The sequence below is a fragment of the Haemorhous mexicanus genome, chromosome 3 (assembly GCF_027477595.1).
Source record: "Haemorhous mexicanus isolate bHaeMex1 chromosome 3, bHaeMex1.pri, whole genome shotgun sequence".
Classification (NCBI taxonomy): domain Eukaryota; kingdom Metazoa; phylum Chordata; class Aves; order Passeriformes; family Fringillidae; genus Haemorhous; species Haemorhous mexicanus.
The window spans coordinates 115,828,354-115,855,197 of NC_082343.1; the positions used below are offsets into that span (position 1 = coordinate 115,828,354).

The window sequence follows — 26,844 nt, forward strand, 5'->3', positions numbered from 1 at the left end:
ATCCCCAGTTTATGAATAACAACAGCAGAGTTCTTCCCTTCTGATTTCAGTGCCACTTGAGCTATGCAGATTTCTAAAAGCTTATGAATATACAGAGCAACAGAATTGTTCTGAACATCTGTAAGCAAAATATGAAAAGATGTTTGGTGCTGAATGAACATCCTGGGTTGTCTAATGCTGGCCAAAAATGGTGTATTTATGTATTAGGAGAACGCTCTGAAAATAGCTCCAAATCCTGCACACCCTCCAGAAGGCTTTTTCAGATTGTCCTCTGCATGGCTGTCACCAGAAAATGGAAAAAGAATTTTCCATTCCATTCTAATCAAATTTAATTTCCCTTCCCTTCTCCCATAAAGTGGAGAAATAATTTTCCATTCCATTCCAATTTAATTCCTTTTCCGTTTCCTTTCCTTTTCCCTTTCCTTTTCCCTTTCCTTTTCCCTTTCCTTTTCCCTTTCCTTTTCCCTTTCCTTTCCTTCCCCTTTCCTTCCCCTTTCCTTCCCCTTTCCTTCCCCTTTCCTTCCCCTTTCCTTCCCCTTTCCTTCCCCTTTCCTTCCCCTTTCCTTCCCCTTTCCTTCCCCTTTCCTTTCCTTTCCTTTCCTTTCCTTTCCTTTCCTTTCCTTTCCTTTCCTTTCCTTTCCTTTCCTTTCCTTTCCTTTCCTTTCCTTTCCTTTCCTTTCCTTTCCTTTCCTTTCCTTTCCTTTCCTTTCCTTTCCTTTCCTTTCCTTTCCTTTCCCTTCCCTTCCATTTCCATTTCCCATTCCATTCCAATCCCTTCCATGCCATTCCACTTCAAATCATCCCTTTTCCCACTTTTCACACTTTTCCAGCAAGTTTCTGCCTTTTTGGCTGCCTTGCAGCACATCTGCACAGGGCTCCAAGTGCCCATTATTTGTCCGTGTCAATTTTCACACCCTTTCCATGAAGCCCATCTGAGAGTTTGTCACTAAGAACAAGCCCCAAGGTCAGCATTTGGCATAAAAATGTTAACAAGAAAATAAACCAAAGGAAAACTTCCAGGTGTGTCCAGGAAAGCCAGGATTTTCTCCACCAGCAGCATTAGTTGGCTGCCAGGGGTTCTGTGGTTCAGATCACAGAAAGAACCTGCGTCGGAGTTTTGTAGTGTAGGGTAAAAAATAAATGCAAGGGTCTGGCCTGGAAATGACAGGATGCTGTGCACTGAACTGTGTGAAGAATAAACAGATTGTTAATCAGAACAGAATATCTGTTCACACACTGACTCATTAATTATTAGGAGACAGCAATGGGATGGGCATCCATAGATTTCAGTACAGTTTAGGATGTAAAGCCAAGCCCAAATCTCCTCAATCACTGCAGTCACTCACTTCATTGTCATTCATAATTCAGGAGTCCACTCCTGATCCTTAAAAACCAAAGAGGAATGACTCACCTGAGCACACCTCCTTGTAGGTAGGGTTTGGGGTATGTCCTCCTGCATAACCCACTTGAGTGGAATAGACTCCTTTCTGCCTCCAGAACTTCCTCTCGGCTCCCCAGAAACAGCCCATACCTGAAGAGGGCACAAAATACACATTGAGAGGTCAAAATCTGCCAACACTCAATCACTCATTTGCATATTAATTGATACAGGGAGTAGTGGAAGGAACATCTATAGGCAGCACCTGCTGGTCAAGTGTTGTCCAAGTTTATTTATAGGGTAACTATAAAGAGAAATCCATTCTGCATCAGAGCACGACTCAAACACAGCTTGATTTATGCTTCTGAATATCAATTTATCACAGAGGGCAAACCTTGAAAGGGTTTGAGGGCCCAAACAAGGAGAAATCTCATGCACACACCAAAAAATAGTTTCTTGTAAGGCAATTGTGCTGTTTGTGCAGCACCACTTTTACCTGAACTGATTAGGAAGCTGTCAAAACACAATAATTTGTATTAATGGCAAACAGTTATTTAATTTTCTGCTTTCAGGCAGAGGTGGAAGCAATAATGGATTATATTATATGTTATAAAAAGGGAAAAATGCTTCAGCTTAACAATTTATGCACAGAGATATCTGATGTTCAGACAAGATTTCTGTAGTCATTCGCCCCCATGGCCAATTATCAAAGGACATCAGACTGTTTCAGGGTCTAAATTAAAACCTTTTCTGGTTAAAGGAATTAAAGAACAAGCACCACCACCACTGACAACTGTCTGATGGCTTAGTTCAATAAATGTTTAAGGGACTATTTATTAAAGTTTTTATTTAGAGTGCCATGGAGATTCCAGTATTGTCAAGTTGGAGCAATGTATTTTCCTTTTCAATTATAACATCCTGTTATTATTCCCTTTCTAAAACAGTTGAAATAAAGGCAGTAAAAATAAACTAAACATTAAATATGCTATTTCTATATCCACAGGAATCAGTGATCCATGAGAGTTTTCTCCACGTAACCCTGCAGATATGATGGGGTAAAAAGTCACAGAAATGATCCTTTAAAGCACAACCAGAAGAGCAGAGCAGCCCCTCCTCCAGCCTCGATGGCTCACAATGTTTCTTCTTTGAACCTTCAGAGATTACCCTCAAATTTAAGTTTTAATGTACCAAAAAGTACAGAACTGGGATTTCTACTTCTAATTCAGGTACTTAAGCAAGCTGCAGGAATTAAGAGCCAAGGCTGCACCTGGAGATCCTGAAAAGAGGCAGGAACTCTTGAGGACAACTCCTGCAGAAGACATAAATTGATGATGAAATTGCAGTTATTGTCCCTTGATTCCAGAGATAACCAGAGCTCTTGGAGTTGGGTTCCTCACCTAAATCAGGCTGGTGGCTCCAAGTCCTGTCCATCCTGGCCTTGGACACTTCCAGGGATCCAGGAGCAGCCACAGCTTCTCTAGGAATTCTATTCCAGGGCCTCCCCAACCTCACAGGGAACAATTCCTGCCAATATTCCATCTAACCATGCCCTCTGGCAGTGGGAAGCTATTCCCTGTGTCTTGTCCCTCCATCCCTTGTCCCATGTCCCTCCCCAGCTCTCCTGAAGCCCCTTTAGGTCCTGGAAGGGGCTCTGAGCTCTCCCTGGATCCTTCTCTCCTCCAGGTGAGCACCCCCAGCTCTCCCAGCCTGGCTCCAGAGCAGAGGGGCCATTGGAACTCCCATGGAATTGGGCACTCCAAGGCTGTATGAAACTCCTTCCAAGGCTGATTTAAGTTGTTTTGGGGGTTTTTCCTTAGATCCCAAGTCTGGTTCTGCATGAGACACATGGAAAATAAACTCCTGCCCAACTCTAATACTTCAGCGCTTTGCATCCTTAATATTCCAGATGAAGTTTGAACTCCAGCTGCCTAAAATCCCAGCTGTGCCCACAGCAGGTGAGGCTGAGGCTCTCACAGGAGGCAATTTATCAAACTACCACTGGCTGGACAAACACACCGAGGGGAGGCCAAGGAGCAACATCATCCATGCCAAGGAATGGGACAGATCCACATTTTCTTCCCCATCGTATTCCTAGGCCAGCACCCAGGAATGTGTGAATGAACAACCCAAGATTAAGAAGACAACCCAAACTCAGTTTGAGCTCAGATACAGGCCCAACTTGAAACAGAAAGCAGAAATGCTCATTCTTATTGTTTTATTTCAGGGATTTTAATGCTCGATAAATCCCTAACATTGCTGTTGAAATCCCTGATCATCAGGGCTGTGGCCAACGACCTGATCAATAACTATTATTTGGGATTCTCTCACTGTGAATCATCTCTGACTCCTCTTTCCAGGGCAGGGGTGGAGTCCTCATCCCTGGTGGGATTTAAAAGCCCTGTGGATGTGGCACTTGGGAACATGGGTGGCCTTGGCAGTGCTGGGGGATGGTTGGATTTGATCTTGGAGGGCTTTTCCAACCTGAACTATTTTGTTACTCTGTGGATTTCACCAGTGACCTGTGTCCCCATCATGGACTCCTTCATTTTTCCCTCTTCCAGCTGATCCCTGAGTTTATTGTGCTGCCCTTTCCCAGAGAGAGAGGGATTTTATTCTCCTGAAGAACTGCTCTCATCATTTTCTCAAGTGTGCTGCCACCTCATACAAACAATAAATCCTCCCATCCCCGAGAACAGATAAAATTGAAATCTTTGTCATAATAAAACAACCTGCTGGTAAAGAGACATCATTTACAACAATCCAGCACTAAATTGCTTTCCCCAGCATTAATCCATTCAGCTGATGTTTGTTATTCTGCTAAAGTGGTGCCACGTTCGACAGAGAAATTGTCATAAGGAGAGAAATATTAACAATAAAATCCCACATAATATTCTGGAATTAGACACGTGAGCTCATGGAGAGCCTGTTTTCCAGAGCATTGGCTGCCTCCAGCCATGGTTAATGTGGACAATTATCACCAAAACAGGGAAATAATTTCAGTTCAAGCTTTCACATCGTCTTGTAGTACAAAAAAAAAAAAAAGTTTACTTCCCTAATTATTACCACTTTAGTAAGGAAACTGAAGAAATAAATAATTTAAATAATAACTTTAAATAATTAAATTAATACTCAGACGGGGAAACAATAAGTAAAAAAAAAAAAGGAGGTAAAGAACCATAAAAACAAAATAAGCCACCCATATTATAATTTAAAACTCAAAAACATGAATGTGATTTTAAACTATGCATGAAGAGATTTGCATAATCCCCAGTAGTGGGGAAGTGAGTGCAGCTTTGGAGTTACAGAGGGAGCTTCCAGAGGCATTCCTAAGAGGAAGAAAAAAAAAAATGGAAACACAGGGAAACACTCATGCTTCTAGGAAAAAAAAAGTCTTACTTGAACATAATGGGTATTGCAGAGGAGTGTTTAAGCACTGAAGACATTTGTCACTTTTTAATTGCTAATTTGCAAAACAAAAACAAGAACAGTGATGGGTTTTGACTGACTCAATTGAAATTTCAAAAGGTGTTTTAAATTTTTTTTTGTTTGTTTTGAACTTCAAACCCAAACAGATTCAGAGAGGAATCTTTAAATGTTCAAGCATCTCTATGAAAAAATATTAATCAAACAATTGGGGATTAAATTATAGAATCTATATTCCTTTCCAGCACCCACATCCATTTTCTCCAGCTATTCTCTTTATGGATCCATACTCCTATAGATCCTCTGAACAAGGTTTTTTTGTCACCAAGGACCCTGTGTTTCCATAGGCAACCCTGTAATTTGCATAACCTTAATAAATAGTCAGCATAGGCTGAAATATTCTTCTAAAATAATGAAAGCAAAGTGCTACTCTGATAAGAGAGATAAGCACCCCATTCTTAGAGATAAAAAAATTTTGAAATATTCCAAGACAAACAGAGCAGAATGGAACCCCGGGTGTTAACAGGGATGAGCAGTTTTATGGATTAACCACATTGACCAGGTTTCCATTGGCTGCACAGGAGCTTCAACATCCCAGGATTCATTTATTTCCCTAAATGGAGACCTCTGGGGTCATTTGAGATGCCTGAGGATATCCAGGACATCTGTGTGCACAAGGCTGACATAAATGACACAGAATTTGGGAGAGACACGTGAAAGGGCAGGGAAAACATTCCTGGACATGGCAAATGGAACTCATGGAATGAGGGAATGGTTTGGGTGGGAAGGGACCTTAGGAATCATCCAGTGCCACCCCTGCCATGGGCAGGGACACCTTCCACTATCCCAGGTTGATCCAAGTCCTGTCCAACCTGGCCTTGGACACTTCCAGGGATCCAGGGGCAGCCACAGCTTCTCTGGGCACCCTCTGCCAGGGCCTCCCCACCCTCACAGGGAACAATTCCTGCCCAATATCCCATCCATCCCTGCCCTCTGGCACTGGGAAGCCATTCCCTGTGTCCTGTCCCTCCATCCCTTGTCCCCAGTCCCTCTCCAGCTCTCCTGGAGCCCCTTTAGGCTCTGGAAGGAGCTCTGAGCTCTCCCTGGATCCTTCTCTTCTCCAGGTGAGCACCCCAGCTCTCCCAGCCTGGCTCCAGAGCAGAGGGGCTCCAGCCCCTGGAGCATCTCTGTGGCCTCCTCTGGACTCTCTCCAGCAGCTCCACATCCTCCTGATTTTGGGGATCCCATAGCTCCAGGTGGGTCACACCAGAGTATCCCACTTGCCTTTTTTAAGGCAGGAGAAACCAGTCCCTACCCCAGACACGGACATTACAAAACCTGAGAGTCTCTGAATCTGAAGTTGAATCAAGTCTCCCAAAACACATTGATTTGTGTCTGAGAGTTGCCTATTTCTCATCCATAAAAAATGACCAACCTGACAATCTCAGTGGGACTCTGTGCTGCAGAGATGAATCCCAGACAAAATTACTAATTCCAAAGTTTTCTATCCTCATAATAATGTTCACAGCTTGTAATATTGTTAATTCCTTTTTTTTTTGTGTACTGTGTACAGAAGCCATCAAAGAGCACCAAAAAACCGACTGGAAAACTTATTTGAAAATTATTCAACATTCCAGACATTTCCCCCAGTCCCACAAGGAACTCCACGATCTCCAAAGGAAACCTTTCCTCACCTTTGTTCTGATCTCTTCTCCAATGCCTGTTCCTATCATAGCTGAATGATCCTTGGTCTCCATCAAGATTCCCTGATGTAAATTGCTATTTATGATTCCATTATGCAAATAAGCACAGGCAGTAAATTTGCATCAGGAAAGGGTGCTCCTGACCCAAACTCCAGCCTCACAAGCTGCACCCATTCTGTGCTAATTAACACCCATTAACTCCAGAGCTGGTGGAAGCTTCGGGGACTGTCACCCTCCCATTTATTCCACTTATTTAAAGAAACTCACAGGGGTGCATTGTGTTCTATACTGGCCAATTATGTTCACATATACAATGTTTTCATTCGTGCAATTTTTTTTTAATGCCTTTTGTCCTTTATTTTTGTGGAGTATCCTTCTCTGACGGCATCAGGTGCAGACACACCTGACTTCCCACTGACCTTTCCCTCCTGCCAGATTTATTTCCAAGCCTTCCCTCTCCCTGCCTTCCCACAGCAGTCCAACAGGACATCCAGAAGACTCCTTTTTTTTTTTTTTTTTGTCATATTTTGAAGAATGAATGCATTATTTCCTTGGCATGCCAAGCCTCTCCTGGCCCGCCGCCTGCCATCCCTACACCCACACTCCAAGGCACTTTTCCATGCAGCAGATTAAGGAGCTGTTCCCATGCCAGCAATGCCTCACTGAGGAAGATGAACTGCAAAGGACACGGATCCTGCTCCTCCTTCTGTTAGCAGGATTTTGGGATATATTCCACCAGCTGGGAGGGGTGTGTGGGGTGGGGTAGGGGGGAAATGTCAGCTTTAAATATAATAAAACGTGCTGGGAGAACAAAGAGCAGAGTCCTGGAAACCTCTTCCCGATGCCCAGAGGAGAGGAAGGAGTGGGACAGGATCCTTCCAGGCAGAGAAGCCTCTCATGCCAGGCTCTGCTCGGAGTCCCTGGGAGCAGTGGCTGTGCCAGCTGCTCCAATGCCACAGGATCCAGCCACAGGCTGCTCCCATACACTGAGGCAGCAAAGGACAGCCAAGAACACATCCCACCGGCTACCTCGGAGCTTCCTGCCCGAGCCAGCATCTCCGGGAGCTGGAGGCACAGCTGCCAGGATCCTGCTTCCCTTGGCCAGCACAGGACTTGGCCCAGATTTTGAATACTATTGATTTTGTTCCCTCTATAAAATCTGGAGAAGGAAATGCTCAGCTGCTTCAACCTGAAACTATTTTTTTTGGTTTTGGTTTTTTGGTTTGTTGTTTTATTTTTTTTTTTTTTGGAGGGGTTTTTTGGGGTTTTTATTTTTTTGTTTCCACCCTTCCAGACCCTCCCCAGCTGGAAGGAATAAATTGAGCCTCGGCAAGTTCCATCCCTATAGAATAATGCTCATTCCATACATTTCAGCCAAATGCCAAGTGTGATTGGCATTTTCCTCCTTCAAAAACTGTGGAGAGCAGTTGGTACAGCTGATTGATTGAAGACAGTCCAAGTACTGATATTTCTGAGCACGGAGCCAAAGGGATATTGATGCTCTGTGCTCTGAAATTGTGGCAACCATTAATTCTTAGAACTCCTCAGGCTGAGGAGGGGACCTTGGCATCACTAAGGAAGGTCAGGATGAGACCTTGGTGAGAACCACTGTGTTCCCTCCCTAAAAAACATGGGCAAGTAGGTGTCAAGGAAGCTGTGATGGGAACCTGCAGATCTCTGGAGGATCTGTTGGGGAGAGTCCACAGGAATCCACGGAGATGCTCCAAGGGCTGGAGTCCCTCTGCTCTGAAGCCAGGCTGGGAGAGCTGGGAGTGTTCAGCTGGAGAAGAGAAGGATCCAGGGAGAGCTCAGAGCCCCTTCCAGAGCCTAAAGGGGCTCCACGAGAGCTGGAGAGGGACTTGGGACAAGGGATGGAGGAACAAGACACAGGGAATGGCTTCCCACTGCCAGAGGGCAGGGATGGATGGGATATTGGGAAGGAATTCTTGGTACAGGTTGCCCAGAGAAGCTGTGACTGCCCCTGGATCCCTGGAAGTGTCCAAGGTTGGACAGGACTTGGAGCACCCTGGGACAGTGGAAGGTGTCCCTGCCCATGGTAGGGGTGGAACTGGATGATCTCTAAGGTCTCTTCTCACCCAAACCATTCTGTGAGTCCATGATCTCCCTGTTTGGATAATCAGATAAAAATGCCCTAGGAACCCAGGAGAACATCCAGCATACCCAGGTGACACACAGTGGACGTTCACCTGGCTACAATAATTTTTCTTGGCTTTATGTAACTCAATAGCACCAGGTTCCCAAAAGATTCACTTTTGTTCTCTAGAGGGAAATGCTCCTGTCAGTCCCTTTGGCTCCACTCTGATTGTGGACACAAATCCAAGAGCAAACTGGATCTCAAATCCCTTGGGAAGGGATACAGCTTTGTTGTGCTGTATCCCTCAGACAGAGCTTTGTTGAACACTTTGATACTGTCTGTGCACTTACACAACTCTTACCAAGGGCTTGGAAATCTAAAATGATCAAAGCCATGTCCTCAAGATAAAAATACAACATGAAACTACCCCAGAGCCTTTGTTCTGAATTTCTTCAAGTTCTTGTCGAGGATCTGGAAAGAATTCCAGAGTCAGACTGAAATGCACTCTCATCTTTTGCACAGCACTGAGACACGTAGGGTGCTTTGGAAGCCATCTGGATCCATATAGGATTAATGTTATCAATCAGGATTTAAAACAAAATTGTACCACTGATACCCTCAGGGGTTTAACATCCAACAGGCCCTGAATATCTGAGCAATCACAGAATATTTGAGATCACTGGGAAACAATCAGCTAAGAAATGGTTGGGAGGAATAGGGGAAAAAAACGGTGAAACAGAGCAAGTTGAGCTGAAAGAAATAAAACTGCTGATGACAGATGGCATTAAGAGGATGATCTTCCTCGATGAGCGTTGGCTCTAATGCTCCAACAGGGTTGATAAATATGTTGAACAGCTTGCCTGGGGCAAGTCAAACAAAGCCCTGGGCAAGAAATTTAAAATGCAGTTTGCCTAACAGAGCAACTAAAGAGGAATTTCTTGGCTCACCGTTTTGCCAAGATGTGTTCTGTTCACACTGCATGAATTCCCAAGGAAACTGTTGGGTTTGCTTCTTTCTTTTTTTTTTTCCATAGGAGAAGCAGAAGCCTCATGTTCATTCAAATTAACAAATGCCCAGGAAATTGGTTCCTGCCTGTGGCTGCTGACGTTGGACGCGGGCGTGGGCACGTGTTTGTGTACGGATGGGTGTTTGGATAAAAGCTGCACAACAGATTATTGCAAAAGGAAAAGCAGATTATCATCAGAGGGAAGGAATATTTTACTGTCAAGAGAAAAACTGCCATGTTTTCAGCATGGGAAATGTGTCAGAAGGATGACTTTGGAAAAAAACCCTTGAAGACAACAGCACTCAAACTGGGAAAAGCAATGGGGAGATACAGAAAACGACTTCAAAACGTGTTTATCAAACCCATCCTAAAGCATGTTACAAGTTATAAATAATACAAACTCAACAGGATTCAAACAAAGCTGAAGCCAATATCCAGAATGTTAATAAGGCACAAAGCACAGTTGCTCTGAACTTCCCAGGCAGAACACAAGAGGTTTCATATATTCCCATTTCAATGCAATTTTGAGCTTAACCAGCAGAGAGCAGGGACAGACCCAAGTCAGTGAATCCAGCATGTCCCAGGGTGGCCTTACTCACTGCCTCCATATCCTTTTCCACCCAAAAAAGCAGGAATATTTAAATCATTTTTGTCCTGAAAATCCAGAGAGCTGCTTTCTGGTGACTCCACACAATAAAATTCCATCACCAAAATTCTCTGTTGGAAAACCTGCATCTAATTCCCAGAAAGTGGAAGATACAGCCCAGACAAAAAATCATTTCTGGTGACCTGAAAGGTTCTCATCACACACTAGAAGAAGAATATGGAAAAGCAGCAGAGGCCAAACTTTGTGACTTTTGAGAGCTGGCCCAGAATGTCCCTGTGCCTGTGACACTTCCCCAAACCTGGCAGAGCCAGGAGAGCAATGGTGCACCTCAACTTCCGCCCATGACCAGCACCTGGACCCTCCAGAAGTTCACTGTGGATCTGAATAATCAGAATCCCAATAATCTACTTTTCAGGAAGTGAAGGAGAACTTGTGAGAGTGAAGAAAGCCAAGAGCCTTGTCAGTTCTTCCCCCTCTTTTTCCTTAATCTTAGGAGTTTCTAATCACTGCAAATAATCAAGTCTCCCATAAATTATAATATATTAAATATTATTTAAATACTCCACAACTGAGGTATGAGTGGTACCAAAGCAAAACAAGGAATCCTTTTTGGAAAAATACCAACGGATCCTAACTACAGGTCTTTGTTAAAAAACTCTTTTTATGCCTTGCCTGTGACTTTCAAAGGATTCAGTGATCTGAGAGGTCTTTTCCAACCTTATTGATTCTCTGATTTTGTGTCTGTTGAGTAAGACAAACACCACTTGATAAAACTGTGTCTTTTCAAACTTTTTCCTTCCCATATTTTGCTTGGCTTCTATTCTCCAGTAAAACTTGGGATGAGTCAAGGGAATGGTCATGGCCCCAAGGCTGCCAGAGCTCCAGGAGTGTTTGGACAATTCTCTCAGGCACAGGGTGGGATTGTTGGGGTGTCCTGTGCTAGGTCATGAGTTCAGTCAGTGATCCTGGTGGGCCTCTTCCCACTCAGGATATTTCATGATTCTCTGAAGATGAGGTATGAGGGAATAGGAATCAGACATGTCAAACAATAAAGAGAGAATTCATCCAAAAAACAGTTCAATGTCTTGCTCCTGTTTGGTCTTTGATCATGCAAACATCACAGATCCCAGAGTGGTTTGGGTTGGAAAGGATCTTAAAGCTGTTCTCATTCCCCCCCCTTCCACTAGACCAGGTCGAGGTCCAGTCCAGTCCATAGATTAGATCAAGTTTCATTCATGAAAAGTCACTAAAATCTGTCTACTTGGCTTTGTATAAATCATCAATCCAATTATATTTAGACAGGTGGAGCACTGGGAAAAACGAGATGAGCAGGAGGCTTTGGGAATTCAGGGCTGAACTCAGACTCCAAAAGGTTTTCTCTCTGAAGCTGATTTCCATCATTAGTGGTGTTGCTATTTTCAAACCCACAGCACATAAAGCCTTTGCCACAGATTTGAATTCCACTGTGCTTGGTTCTGGGTACAAACACAGAACAAAGGAGAAACATCCCCAAAAGTTGACTTTTTCTATTTACAAGGTCATTGATATTCCTAAGTTCCATAAACATCAAAGAGAACTGTCACAAACTGTAAAATTCAGGAAGGGGAAACCAATAAACACCTGTTTCCTTTCATGTTTGGGGATTTGGGAATGCAGCTGATTGAATGTTTGTGGATGGGACCAACAGGCAGCATTTTCCATGAACAACTGACTGACATCCAAAGCAATATTGTACCACAAATGGATCTGACCTGCAGGAAAGAAGAGCTACTCACAAAGCAGGAACAATCAGTCCTTAAGTGCAAAGTGTTGGGATTGAAATTGCTTCTGTTTCATGTCTAATCCATTAAAGAGTCACCTTGAGGAGTCCTGTAGACACCTGATGTTTCTTGGCCACAAATATGATGCCTGAAGTGTCCCAAGGACACAGGAAAAAGTGTAAAAGTTTATGGTCAAAAATCTGATTCCTTGAACTATTTGTTTACTCCTTCTAATTTCTATTACCAAATAAATTATTTGAGCAATGAAAATGTGATGAATAAAAGCATCAGAAGTTCTTAGCACAGCCCTGAATTGTCTAAAAATGGAATCAAAACTTATCATGGAATAGTTTGGGTGGGAAGGGACCTAAAAGATCATCCAGTGCCACCCCCTGACAAAGGCAGGGACACCTTCCACCATCCCAGGCTGCTCCAAGCCCCATCCAGCCTGGCCTTGACATTTCCAGGGATCCAGGAGCAGCCACAGCTTCTCTAAGCACCCTGTGCCAGAGCCTCCTCACCCTCTTCACCCAAGGAAGGATTCCTTGCTAATATCCAATTTAAATCTGTTCCCTGTCAGTTTGGAGCCATTCCCTCTTGTCCTGTTACTCCAGGTCTTATTCCAAAGTCCCTCTCCATCTCTCTCTCAGGTTCTCTTCGGGTACTGAGAGGGGCAAGTAGGTCACCCTAAAGTGTCTCTCCTCCAGGCTGAACAATCCCAATCCTCTCAGCCTTTCCCACAGCAGAGCTGCTCCATCCCTCTGATAATCCTGGTGCCTCCTCCAGACTCTCTCCAGCAGCTCCACGTCTCTCTGATGTTGGATCCCAGGGCTGGAGGCAGCTCTGCAGGTGGGGTCTCACCTGAGGGGGGCAGAGGGGTAGAATTACCCCCTCCCCTGAGGTTTCTGGGCTGAGTCATGTCCAGCTCTCACCCACCAGGACCCCCAAGTCCTTCTCCCAGGCCTGTTCCATCCCTTCATCCCCAGCCTGGATTGATCCCAGGGGCTGACCCAACCCAGATGCAGCACCTTAATCTGAATGACTGCAGCAGAAAGCTCACAGATTCTGTCACTAATCATGCCTCAACCTGACCACCCTTCTTTCAAGAAGAGAGCAGTTTCTTAATATATTATGTTTCCAAAGTCTGTTAGGGATAAAAAGAACCTCTGCTACAATAATGTGGTGAAGAGATTGAGATAGAGCTACACGGTCCTATCATCAAGCTGATTATTTGCTTCATTGCAAAGCATCACATCTTTAGTTCAGCCATTGATTTGAGGCTTTCAAATCATTTTGTGATCTTCCTTCACTCCGAGCATTCCAGCGCTTGGCAGAGATTCATTTTAGATCATCCCCGGTCATTTGCCACACTTTAGTGCTCCACTACTCAAGTAGAACTTGATATACACAGAAAATAAGAGATGTCATCAGGGCTGTGTAATCCATTTCATATAAATCCATCTCTGCAATAACACCGCAGCCTTACCCTTGTCTTGTGAAAATCTCTCTAATCTCCCAAGCCACCTCGGGGAGCCTGAGATAGAGAGAAGCAAAACAAAATATATTCTACTCTTATAAAAGCAAAGAGCCACGTTTTGTTACCAGCAAAATAGGAATCACTTCTAGGGCCTTGCTGCAGAAAATAATAACTTGTTTACAAGGTTTGTTTACTGCAAGGAATAGAAAAATTGACTTTTCTTTCTTTTTTTTTTTTTCTTATGACTATTGCTGAGTTAAATGAACTGCTATAGCCACATTCAGCAAAAGTAATCTCATATTCCTTATTATATTCGTAGCCTTAGATTTCAAACAACTACAGAAAGCTGTAGGCACCCTGACAATTATTTAAACCTACAATCTATAATTGCTCAGGAGCAAAAAAATAATTACATTCATATAACAAGCAATCCAACAGGCAGCCCTTTCGTCCTCCTTTCCCCTTAACCCTTTTCCAAACCAATAAATGCCTTCCAAGAGCACCTAGATCATTCAAATGGATCTGTTTTGAACCACAGCTGTCCTTAATGGAAATATGGAAGTTCTAAGAGTTATTTTCTCATCTGTTGCAAGGAAATGCAATGATGGTGAGTTCTTACTTGCAAAAGAGAATAACTCTTCCTCCCCATCTCCAAAAAAAAAAAAACCAACCCAAAAGATAATTACTCAAGAAAATACCAGACTAGATTGTTAGAGAAAAACCAATTTATATCCAGAGGGGCAGACAGAGGCCAAATATTAATGTGGTTAGTCATTTGCCCATGTGGGCAGCACAACCATTCCCAAGAAACCTGGACTGGCAGCGTTGGAAATAAAGAACTATAAAAAACTCTGAGGCAGAGTGGCACCAATGACTTGGCAAAGGAATTGCCATCACTCACAGCAAAGTCCATGACCTGCAGCTCTCCAGATCCATGGTTTCCTTAGACATCCCAAGAAAAAACCACCCTGTGCCCTCCAGCTGTGGTCAGCAGGAGACTGAGCTGAAGGGCTGTGGTAGCACAGTCCTGCTGCAATAAGCAGCCCCTCCAACCCTGAGCTGGATTTTGGGGAGCCTCTGCCACAAATCCTTGTGGAATGTGTTTGGATAACCGCAGCTATCCAACCAGGCTGGGATAACTCCACAGTTGTGGGGAAAGAGCTGTGGTGCCCCAGGATGGAGCTGGATCATTCCATGCTCTGCACCCAGCCCACCTGAGCCCAAGCACATCTCCCATATCCACACCTGTCAGAATTCAGGACATCCCTCTGGCTGTCCTGGACTGCCAGGACCCCTTCCAGGGGGCTCAGAGACCCTGGCACAGAGCCCAGAATGCTTGTGGTTCTGATTATGACCCATGGAACAAATTACCAACCTTATATGAAGATCTGCCAGCCATGACAGTTTCAGTAGAATGACAGTGAATTTATCACAGGGTGAAAAATAGATTTTTGGGGTTTTTAGAATGGGGGTTCAGGGGGCAAGATGGAGGGATCTGGGCATGTCAAGCCTTTCTCCTTCTTCTTCTTGGCCTCCATCTTCTGCTGTGATGTTGACACTTTTGGATTGGTTTAGAGTAGAAGCTCAGTGTCTAACACAGGTGATGGGTATTGGGAAGTAATTGCATATATTGTACACGTAGTTTTTAGTATAAAAAGATAACACAGTCCTGGGGGCAGGCAGAGTGCCTCTGACTGTCTTGCTGAGTGGACCTCGGCTGGATAAGAGAAAGAATTTTATAGATAAGATACAATAAACAACCTTGAGACTGAGAAATGAAGAGCTCTGACTCCTTCTCCGACCACCAGGCTTAGAAAAGAGACTTTCTAACTTATCTCAGGGTCACTCTGACCAGCTAGAGAGCCTGAGACATGCCAAGCCACAGACACATCCACAATGAGTTGTTGTCTCGTTTCCAGCATCACTGTGCAGTCACTTCATCTCCTTTGGAATTTTGGGGATTTTTATGGACATACAACTTCAAGGCAGGTCAGGGACGATTATTGGAATGTTTTACCAAGTTTGTAAAATTTGTCCAGCAGAAAAAGATTCACAAATATCTTTAAATCATTATTTCTCATGACTAATCACGGAATGAAAGGATGGGTTTGGGTTGGAGGGGACCTTAGGGATCATCCAGTCCCACCCCTGGCATGGGCAGGGACACCTTCCACTATCCCAGGTTGCTCCAAGCCCTGTCCAGCCTGGCCTTGGACACTTCCAGGGATCCAGGGGTGGCCACAGCTTCTCTGGGAAACCTGTGCCAGGGCCTCACCACCCTCATGGCCAAGAATTCCTTCCCAATAGCCCATCTTAATCTACCCACTAGCAGTGGGAAGCCATTCCCTGTGTCCTGTCCCTCCATCCCTTGTCCCAAGTCCCTCTCCAGCTCTCCTGGAGCCCCTTTGGGCACTGCAGGGGGCTCTGAGCTCTCCCTGGATCCTTCTCTTCTCCAGGCTGCCCATGTTATCCAGGATATCCAGGATGAATTACTCCCAGATTCACAGAGAGGTCTCCAGCAAACTACACAGTGGTGTGAAGAGGGAGCCTGTGAGTGACCAAAAATCCTTCTACATCTAAAAACATGTCCAGATCTTAATGCAGTAAAATGATCTTGGGTTTATTGGTCTCCAGATAGCAAAGCAAATTAAAGTCTCTTTATCCACGCCAGGGATAAACCCCATCCCATTGGGTGAGTCTGAGTGTCACCATTCCAACACTGAAACCCCTCCACTTGAGTGTCACCCTTCTAACACCTAAACCCCTGCACTTGTCCTCTCTTGGATTGCCACGAAAATCCCACAGAGTCACCCAAGTGAATCTCATCCTGCTGTGCAGCTGGATATTGCAGTCAGGGATTGTCTGGAGCCTTGGGATGTCCTCAGCTGGTGTAAATTCAGAGACTGAGGGTGCGTGAGGGACAGACACAGTGACAACAACGTTCCTTTCCATCCACAACCACACTTTCCATCCCACAAGAGTCTAAAAAAGCTGGATGACCATTAGACAAAAGAGGCTCCATGTCACCCCTCTGGACACCAGGAGGACACCCTGCCCTCTCTCCATCCCCGTCTGTAGATGCCATCCCAAATTCCAAGCACATTCCAGCATTCCACCCCAGCTCCGTCCCCTGGAGCACGTGTCTGCTTCTGCATAATTCATTACATGACTCCCAGTAATTTTCAGTCAAGGTTCAAGCAGGAATATGTCACACCAGGATTAGATTATTTATGAGCATAATGTTGGATTTAAGCCAATGACACACCAATAAATTTTATCTCCAAGCCTGACATATCTCATGCTGTTTTCCCTGGCTCACAAACAAATAACTACGCCTGTCTCAGAATTACTCGCATTCAACTTAAATCAGATTTTTTTTTTAGCTCTTATCTTGCTTGAAAAACTGATCATGTTGTTTCTCTCTTTCAGAGGCTGAAGTGTGGTTTTGCCTTCATTTCCCAAGAGTGTCCTGCACAGAGAACAAAGTCAGGTATTCCAGAAGAAAAATCTGGAATAAGGTGCTGTTTGAGCCTCTTAAAGGATGAAGTTTTTACTCTTTTCTAAAGACAAAAGTCTTGTGTCACCCAGGAAAAGCAGAGCCTGTACCAACCAGTATTAACTGCCTAATTTAATCAGTATTAACTGATTAAATAAAAGAATAAATAACATTTAATACATAATGCATAAATACACATTATATATATGTTTAATACATATATATCTTTAATACATAAATATGCATCATATATAAATGTTTATTAATATAAATATTGCTGCATAAATATGTACTGGGACAGAAAGGATTCTCTGAGCAATTCTAGGAGCAATTCTTCCCATCCAACCTCATGCAAACTTGGAACAACTGCACTTAAATCCCCACTGTTTGTGTTCACAGGTGACAAAAGGTGCCCGAGCTCCCGTGACAGTCACTGGAGATCCAGCTCCAATGGAATAAAATGACCTTTAAGGTCCCTTCCAACCCAAACTATTCTGGAATTCTGGGATTCTATTCCAATTGAGCCCTCTACATTTCAGGAGTATTTCTGAGTCAGTATTCAAAAAGTTGGTGAAGGTTTTTGTATCTTTGATCTATCTAATGATGTATTTTTTCAATAACTTCATCAGGTGAGAAAAACTCCTGAAAATCAGGAAAATCACTCTAAATTCTCCCAAACTCAATAACCCAAGAGTAAGTAATCCATATTTTTTAATATAGAACCCTTTTTGCTCAGTCTCACATGCCCAGATCCAAAATTTCCAGGCTGTGCCAGCAGCCTTGTGAAGATAAATCCATTAGAATCTGCTGACAACACTTTGTGGATGTCACAATACATCTCAAATTATCAAAACAGCACCATTTTCCCCCTCCAAAAACCCTCTAATATATTTTTATTCGTGGCTGAACAGAATAAATCATCAGCACTCCACGTGTTTTATTCCATGTCACCACTCTCTTGTGCTTTATTAGCAGGAATCCAAGGATAAATCTGATGGTAAACGTGCCCATCCCAGCACATAAACAAACACACACACAAATATATCCCCTGCAAAGCAGCATCAATCTGATCAGGGCAGCCTCCAGTCATTAACAGGGTAATTTACTTCTATTTCCAACTTAAACCAACTCAGAATGATGCCAAGCATATGTTCCTCCTGCTCATTGAGATACTCCTATTTATCACAAGGAATTACTTCTCTGCAAGGCTTTTGCAATTGCTCAAGGTGCTCGTGCTGCCTTTTTTTGCATGGGAAATAAAACAAGAAATTAATTTTTTAAAAAATATAAAAGGCTAAATAAATAAAATATTACTAAATTTAAACAATATTTAGATTAAAAAGAAAATAATGATCTTTTTCAAGAATATTTCCTGCTGTTGGAGATCACTGAGCCCTATCCCAGAAGTCATGGAAATTAACTGTGTCTCTTCTACTCTTTTCTGTGGCAATATCCCAGGACTAAAAGGTTGTTTTAAGGTGAATGATGCTGATTAAAAAGCTGCAGTCTGACTTTTAAAAACCCCCAGATCTTCCCTAATATGCACTAGCCACTCCAAACAGAAATCCACACAACGCTGAATTCTTCATTACCTCAAGAAACCTAAATTAACATAAAAAACTCCCTGATGGAGGAGCACAGAGATTGTGTTTGAAGGCCACATTACTTTAGTTTTCTGAAGGAAAAAGAGCTGTGGCTCCTTTGAAAGCAAAGGATGTTTTGAAGGGTTGTGTTCATCAAGGACATCTTTCACTTTGTGTTAGGGACATTTTATTGTCCCTTATTAGTGTTTATAAATGTCAGGAAATGTCTTTGGTGAGGACTAAGCAGAGCTGTAGCATTTTCTTTTTATCAGGGTCTCCTTGCCCAGTGCTTTGCCCATTTACATTCCCACAAAGCTGATGCACAATTCCATCAAATCAGAGCAGCAGCATTTAAAGCACAATGCCCAGGATATTCCACAGGACAAGAGAAACTGAGCATTGAGATTTTTCTTTCAAAAGGTCCCAGAGTTAAGGTTTTTTCTGTGTTTATCACTTTATTTTACAACAGGTTTAGGGGTAAATTTTCAGTTCAGGGCTTTTCTGCTTAGGCTTTAAAATCTAAACAGAGAACATCCCCTGGCAAAGACTTTAAACAAACTCAAGAGGTTTGACCAGCAAGCCAGATCATCTCACTTCAGGCAAGGCTGTGAGGAAGAAGATGATCTGAGGAGAAGGATTTGGGGATGGTGGTGAAGGAAAAGCTGGACACAGCCTGGCCAGGAGTACTTGGAGCCCAGAGCCCCCCATGTCCTGGGCTGATCCCCCAGTGTGGTCAGCAGGGGAGCGGGGGATTCTGCCCCTCTGCCCCCCTCAGGTGAGACCCCACCTGCAGAGCTGCCCCAGCCCTGGGATCCAACATCAGGAGGATGTGGAGCTGCTGGAGAGAGTCCAGAGGAGGCCACAAAGCTGTTCCAAGGGCTGGAGCCCCTCTGCTCTGGAGCCAGGCTGGGAGAGCTGGGGGTGCTCACCTGGAGAGGAGAAGGATCCAGGGAGAGCTCAGAGCCCCTTCCAGAGCCTAAAGGGGCTCCAGGAGAGCTGGAGAGGGACTGGGGACAAGGGATGGAGGGAACAGGACACAGGGAATGGCTTCCCACTGCCAGAGGACAGGGTGAGATGGGATATTGGGAAGGAAATCTCATCTGTGAGGGTGGGGAGGCCCTGGCACAGGTTGCCCAGAGAAGCTGTGGATGCCCCTGGATCCCTGGAAGTGTCCAAGGCCAGGCTGGATGGGGCTTGGAGCAGCCTGGGATGGTGGAAGGTATCCCTGACTTTGTCAGGGGGTGGCACTGGATGATCCCTAAGATCCCTTCCCACCCAAACCATTCCATGTTTAGGCAGTGGCTGCAATAATGATGAACCAGGGCCACACAGCAGGGGTTGGGAACTGGGCTGAGTTTCAGACCTCTCAAAGAGGCAACCAAAAGACAAAATCAGTGTCTGGAAGAGAGGAAAAAGGAAAATGGGAACTAAGGGTAGATATCTTTAATAAACACACTGGAAAGGTAAGAATGGGTCCACAGTTTGGTCTAGGGACAGAGCAGCCTCCCTGCAGGCCATTCCCTTTTGCTATGCCCTGATTTCCCAGGCTTTTTCTCTCATTCCAGAGCTGCAGAAATGCTGTGTCCATTTTCCCATCTCTATAAAACAGGGAAAAAAAAAAAACCAGGACAGCATTAATTCCTGAAAACAGGACAGCATTAATGCCTCAGAACTCTGCAAAGCCAGCCAATTAATACATTCCTTCTCTTTTCCACATGCTGAAAGAGAATTAACAGGAGGGAAATCAACCCCTTCTGCAATACATTCCCTCTGGCTCTCAATTCTTCCACAACGTGATCCTTGCACCACGTGATGATATTGCTGTGGATGTTTCTCCTCCATTTGGGTCAGAGCAAACACTCCTGTTTCAACATCATCAAGTCTTACATTTTCTTCAGATGGAGATAAAACATCTTCTGATGTGTAGCATTGTTATAAGTTTTCTTCTTTTTCTTTCAGAAAAATTGCTTGTCCTATTTTTGCTGTCTACAGAAAAAGGAAGGAAGTGGCGGAAGGAAGGAAAAGAAAGAAAGAAAGAAAGAAAGAAAGAAAGAAAGAAAGAAAGAAAGAAAGAAAGAAAGAAAGAAAGAAAGAAAGAAAAGAAAGCAAGAAAGCAAGAAAGCAAGGAAGGAAGGAAGGAAGGAAGGAAGGAAGGAAGGAAGGAAGGAAGGTGTTTCTCTTGGGGGCCAAACTTTGTTCCCTGTGATTTTCCTTTCCTGGTGAAAAATAGTCATTGAAAATAGTCATAGTCAGCTGGACCAAAAAACTTCCTAACACTGGTCCTCCTCTGACACAGCCACTAGCAGCTGTTCCATGGGGCACAAAAAGAAACCCATTATGGATTTATCTGTTCTTGAACCCACCATCCCACTTCCAAGGGAAATAATTTTCTTTTAGTTGAGAAGTTGCCCTACTGAAGCCTTTATCCACAGAAACAGAATGGTTTGGGTTGGAGGGGCATTAAAGCTCATCCTGTTCCACTCCTTGTCATGGGCAGGGATAAATTCCACTACCCCAGGTTGCTCCAAGCCCCGTCCTGTCACTGACATATTTTTCTGGGAAAATCCCTTCGCCAGGATTTCTTTCCCTGGGAAGCTGAGAAGCCTCAGAGAAAAATGAAAACAAAAATTATCTGATTGCTTCTCCTGTGTTTTGCCGCTTTGGAATGTGGTTGGAGATAGTTTATCCAACAGGTGGTTATTTGATTAGTTTCATGTGAATTGTTTTTATTTAATGACCAGTCCCAGCCAGGCTTTGTCAGAACTCTGAGGAGTCAGTCATGAGTTTTTAGTCAGTATCTTGTTAAACCTTCTGTAAGCATCCTTTCTCTATTCTTTAGTACAGTTTTAGTATAGTATTCTTTAATATAATATCATATCATAAAATAACAAATTAGCCCTTCTAAGAGCATGGAGTCAGACTCTCAATTCCTCCTTCATCCTGGGGACCCAGCAAACACCACACTGTCCAGCCTTTCTGGGAAGGAGTCGAAGCCCCCAAGAGCAGGGTGAGTTGGAGGAGCTCAGTTTTCCAAGGGCCCCAAGGAACAGGCTGAGACCTCGCTGGACAATCCTGGTGGACCCTGGCTGAATTTTTAAATAGCCTTCAGAAGCAGTGGGAATGCAATTGTGACAGGACACAATAACTCATAATAACTCGGGCAAAACCCAGCAATAATCCACAACAATTCCATAATCCATGGAATTACTAGAATGTGCTGCTGTCTAATAAGTGCAGAGCAGAAGGTGACCAGGCCTGGATCCATCTGCCAGCTCCGAAATATCCATAATTAGACCTTATCAGTTCCTTAACATCCCATTTCTGCCTGCACTTTGTTTACATCAAGAAACCAATTATCCCATTACGAGCCAGTCTATGTCAAGCAAATACAGCTCACTGTGCTCCTACATTTATTTAAAAGTGTTGTAATTACAAACCTGAGCTACTGCCAGGTTTCACTGGAGGTAAATAAGAGCCCTTCTATGTGCACCATATGCACAATGCTTCCTCTTGGAGAAATCAGGTGACAGAGAAATCTTAGGGAATACAGAGGTGCTCTGGGATAAACTGGAGCCTTGCAGCAGCAGCTGATAAGGAAAAGGAGTGCTTAAAATCCAACAGAATCCTGATCAGAAACATCTCTGAGCATAATTTTCCTGCCCATGGCAGGGGGTTGCTATGAGATCTTTAAGGTCTCTTCCAGCCCAAACCATTCCCTGATGATATGATAATGCAAAAGTGCATTTAAATGTGTTAAAAAGATGCAAGAGTTACAATGGTGCTGAGGAAAAGACTAATTTCTTGAAGTTGTGAATGTTCTGCAGCTCTCAGGCATTTGGGGCTTTTTTACCCCTGGTAAGTAAGTTGAATTTAGACCTTAAATTGCTTATTTTCAAAATATTATCACCCCCCCTTATACACATTTGGATTTTGAGTTTTGATTAGGTTTGGAGTCAAAATCAGTCCCTTAAGACAAAGCACTTTTAACTGAATATATCCATGGCCATAAAACTTCCAAGAAAACTTTCTGGACAGGCATTCATTGAAGGGCTTCTACTTTATCATTCATAACACAAACATGTAACACTGAGTTCCACTTATTCCGTGGAAACACAGAAGCCCAGAATGGTTTGGGTGGGAAGGAGACCACCCAGTTCCATCCCCTGCCACTGTCTCAGGTAGCTCCAAGTCCCATCCAGCCTGGTCTTGAACACCTCCAGGGATGGGGAGTCCTCAACTTCTCTGGGCAGCAGTCACAGAATTTGGGAATAGGCTTCAGGGAGTTTCTGACACAGCATTCCAGTGTCTCCAGTCAGGCTGTGCCTGTGCACATCATGTTCCCTTAGTGCTTTAATCTTAGCTGGGAGCTGGATTACGAGGTCACAGGATGGGGAGCATTAAACGATTTCCATTAAAGAATCACTCTCACCCTTGAAATGTGGCTTTTTTCCCCCACTGTAGAAACAAGGACACATCTCTTTATCCTAATGAACAATAGGTGCACCTCCAGCAGCTGGGTGATGCTGAACAGACAACAGGAGAGCCTCGAGATAATTTAAATAATCCTTTGAAATCTGTGAGGTTCTGCTATAGATGGGAAAGCTGCAGGAACAATGCCCCGAGTCCATTCACCCTGTCCCTTGATCCAAACAAGCAGTCACACCATCAAATGAATAATGCACCATTAGGAAGAGCATCTTGAGGAGGTTTTGCAGGAGAGGGAGCTGTGGAATGAAATCCAACTGCGTTTTGCAGCAGGTGGAAGGCTCAGTGTTTACAACCTTGCATTATATTTTATTCTGCTGCTTTATTGGTGCATCTAAAACTATCCAAGCCAGAGGAAAATTCACTGCTAATTGGCCGTCTCTACACAACCAACTTTTGGGTTTTGCAGATCTTTTTAAGCAATCACAGGATGGGTCAGGTTGGAAGGGAGCACAGTGGGGTCATCTGGCCCAACTCCCTGCTAAAGCAGGGCACAGGATTGTGTCCAGATGGGTCTGGAATAACCCCAGTGAGGGAGACTGGAATAATCCCAGTGAGGGAGACTGGATAACCCCGGTGAGGATCAATCCACACCCTCTCTAGGCAGGAAGAAGGATCTCTTCTAACGACTGCTCTTCCTTGTGAATCCCAAGGATTAAAGGATCTTTCTGGAAGAGGGGTGTGAAAATCCTCTCTTGGTGAGGTGGAGTCAGAAATTCAACTGGCTCAGGCTCTCTCCTGAGCTTACAGAGTCCCAAAATACAAAGAACTTGCTGTCAACAGGATCACACATGGATAGGATGAGTAATAATCCCAGGAGAGGAATTCCTAACTGATCATTTTCTTCCTCTAGTGCTTGTTTTAGAATCAGAGAGTCCTGGAATGGTTTCATTTGGAAGGGACCTTAATGCTCATCCAGATCCATGGGCAGGGACACCTCCCACTACTCCAGGTTGCTCCAAGCCCCATCCCCACCCTGGCCTTTTATTCCCATTCACAGGGATTGGAGGAAGGAAAATGAACTGCAGTTCCCTTTTTCCATCCCACCCCCCAGACTGGGATGCCAACACCAACAAATGCCAGGGATTATCACTGGAGTTGTGTTTGTGCACAATTCCAGTGCAGGTCTAATAGCAAAAATCAGGATGTGGAGGTTTTCTGTTCCTTCACAGCACAGATGGCACCAGCCTGAGCTTTTACCACTTAAGCCCAACACTTGCAATCACAGCCTAGTGGAAAATCTAGGGCAACTGAAAAACAGTGGAAGTTCCCAGGCTTGATAGGAATGCTACAGAGCTCCTCAGGAATGCTTCAAAGTGTGCTGTTTAATAAGATTTTGCCTTTTTCCAACTAAATTCTGTTGCTTTCTGTGATTCTTTACAAATTGTGTACAACAATAGAACCAACACCCATCACAAACACTGGAAATCTGATCTGATCGTGACACAGAAAATTTAAAAAAACCCAAAAGGAGCTTATTAAAAATATATATATCTAAACAGCACAGACTGCATCAATTTCAGACTGTACCAGAACCCTCTGACCCTTCCTGCTGTAAGAAATTCAAAGAAGAATCTCTGAATCCATCTCAGCCTTGGAGCTTAAAAGGTTAAAATCATTTTCCTTTTGCTCCAAAAGAAAATTATGAAACAATCACTCATTCCACCACTCCAATAGCCTGTTTATGTTCCCAAAATCCACAGAGAAGGAGACACTGACAGAAAGGCAACACTGGATTGGAGGAACTCTGAAGAGAAGTTGAATAAATCATGTTGGAAACTGAAGGGTGACACCCACAAACCATTTCTCCTCTTCATCCATGAAACTGCACCAACATTAATTCCACAGGAAAGATGACACTCACCAAGATTTTTTTGCCATCATCAATTTAAAAGATCATTTTTGGAGTATTAAATTAATGTGTATCAAGGAGTGATTTAATATTTACTTCAGCATCACAGACAGAGAAATATTTAATAGAATATAATATATTTCCTAGGGCATTTTGGACCATCCTGCACATGTTAGTAGACAAATATATCCTTTGTAAACGACTCAGTTGTATCAAAACAGCATTAGGAAATTTTTCATTCTCTGCAGCAATTAATTTTAATAATAACTGCCAAAGAAATCCACTTTTTTCTTCCCAGTAAATCCCAAAGGCTTGCCTTAAGGATTAACATCAGCACATCCCAAAATGAGAGCTCTGACAATTCCCAGGTTTGGGTGAAGTCCAGATCTTGGTTGGAAAAGGGTGATTTTCATCCATTTTAGGATGCTTATTACTTCCAGTAGTAATTCATTTCTCTGGAGAAACACCTTTTCAAGCCTTCAAAACAGGCTCAAAGAATGACATTTTCATAGAAAAGAGACAGATAAAGAGAAATTAAACTTCTCTTTTCCAGCTGGCCCCTTCTCCAGCTCTGATGGCTCCTGACAGGAATTCCACAGGAATTCACCAGGTCAGGCAGAAACCAGCAGGTTTGGTTTGGGGCATGCAAAAGGTAACGACCCTCCAAGTCCCAGAGATTCCAAACTGCTGGAGTTCCTTGCATGGTTTAAAGTGTGGAGAACCATGGATCCTCTTCAGAATTTTGTTTAAACTAATAAATGATCTTAGGCAAATTATCATACATAAAAAAGCTATTACTTTGGAATTTTTAGGGAACAAATTACAGGATTTACATTTTCTGTTTGTATAACTAAGAAAAAAACATTTTTAGTGTGTTTCTTTATATGAAAATGACATATAAATGAAATCTTCAACATATCCCATGGCTTTAGCTGGTGTCAGTGATTGGAAAATAGCAGGAGCAGCCCAGGTTCTGAAACTCAAAGGAGTCAGGCTGAAATTAAGAAATTTGGAATGCAGCAACACCACAGACTTTTGAGCTTTTATTTTCAAACTGATGCCTTACCAAACAGAGCCATCTGTGTTCCCTCTGGGAAAGGTTCAACCATTCTGTTCCCATTGACATGATGTTTATCTAGAAGGGAAAAAAAAAAAAAAAAGTTAAAATGTGCTAGAGTATTTGCTTTGCATAAAATCAATTGTTTATTTCTCGTGGATCCATTGAAACCTGAAGGGACAACTTCCACCGTCCCAGGTTGATCCAAGCCCATCCAGCCTGGCCTTGGACACTGGCAGGGATGCAGGGGCAGCCACAGCTTCTCTAGAAAACCTATGCCAGGGCCTCAAAGGGAACAATTTATTCTCAATATCCCATCCAACCCTGCCCTCTTGTAGTTCAAAACCTTTTCACTGACATCCCCACAGTCATTTTTTGCTGCTAAGGCACATTTTAAACAACGGCGGCAAGAAATGCAACTGCCTGAATTCAAAGTACAACTTTCTGTCCACAAAATTTTTCCCAGGGAGAAAATCAAGAAGTTTTCTCAATGCATGCACTATTTTAATTCCTTTAGTCCTGATGCTGGTGAGGAATAAACCAGGTCAGGTAAGGAATGTGGGCTCACTTGTGAATTCTCTGGATGCAATATTTCTCATTAGCAGGGAGGCACATTCCTAATCCCAGCTGGCATCCAACATTTACCAACAGTCAGAGAGAAGGGAAAATCAGGGTTATCTGCAAGTGGAGCAAGAGGTGCCACGAGTCAATTGGTGGCATTTAGGAAAATTGATTGTCCTGTGCCTCAGGAGAGAGGCTTTGGGAAGAAAATTGTTGGGAAGCTCCAGAGTGGGAGTAACATGACCAAGGTTTCAACCTCGTTAGCTGTAGCTGCTATTCCCAACATGATCTACAGCCACGGGAGAGGAGTGAACAGTCAGAAAAATTACAGAACATCTTGTAAGATCAAATAAACTAACCC

At 43.5% G+C, this 26,844-nt stretch overlaps 1 protein-coding gene across 3 annotated transcripts in view; it reads right to left on the reverse strand.

The window, feature by feature from the left end:
* Positions 1-26,844, reverse strand: part of MSRA (methionine sulfoxide reductase A) — a 238,867-nt gene that overhangs the window by 125,691 nt on the left and 86,332 nt on the right. For all 3 annotated transcript variants that reach the window (XM_059843115.1, XM_059843113.1, XM_059843114.1), the window contains exons 2-3: positions 25,932-26,000; positions 1,412-1,531 (exon numbers count right to left, since the gene is read on the reverse strand). In XM_059843115.1, coding sequence (XP_059699098.1) covers positions 1,412-1,531; positions 25,932-26,000 — 189 coding nt within the window. The remainder of the gene's footprint in view (positions 1-1,411; positions 1,532-25,931; positions 26,001-26,844) is intronic.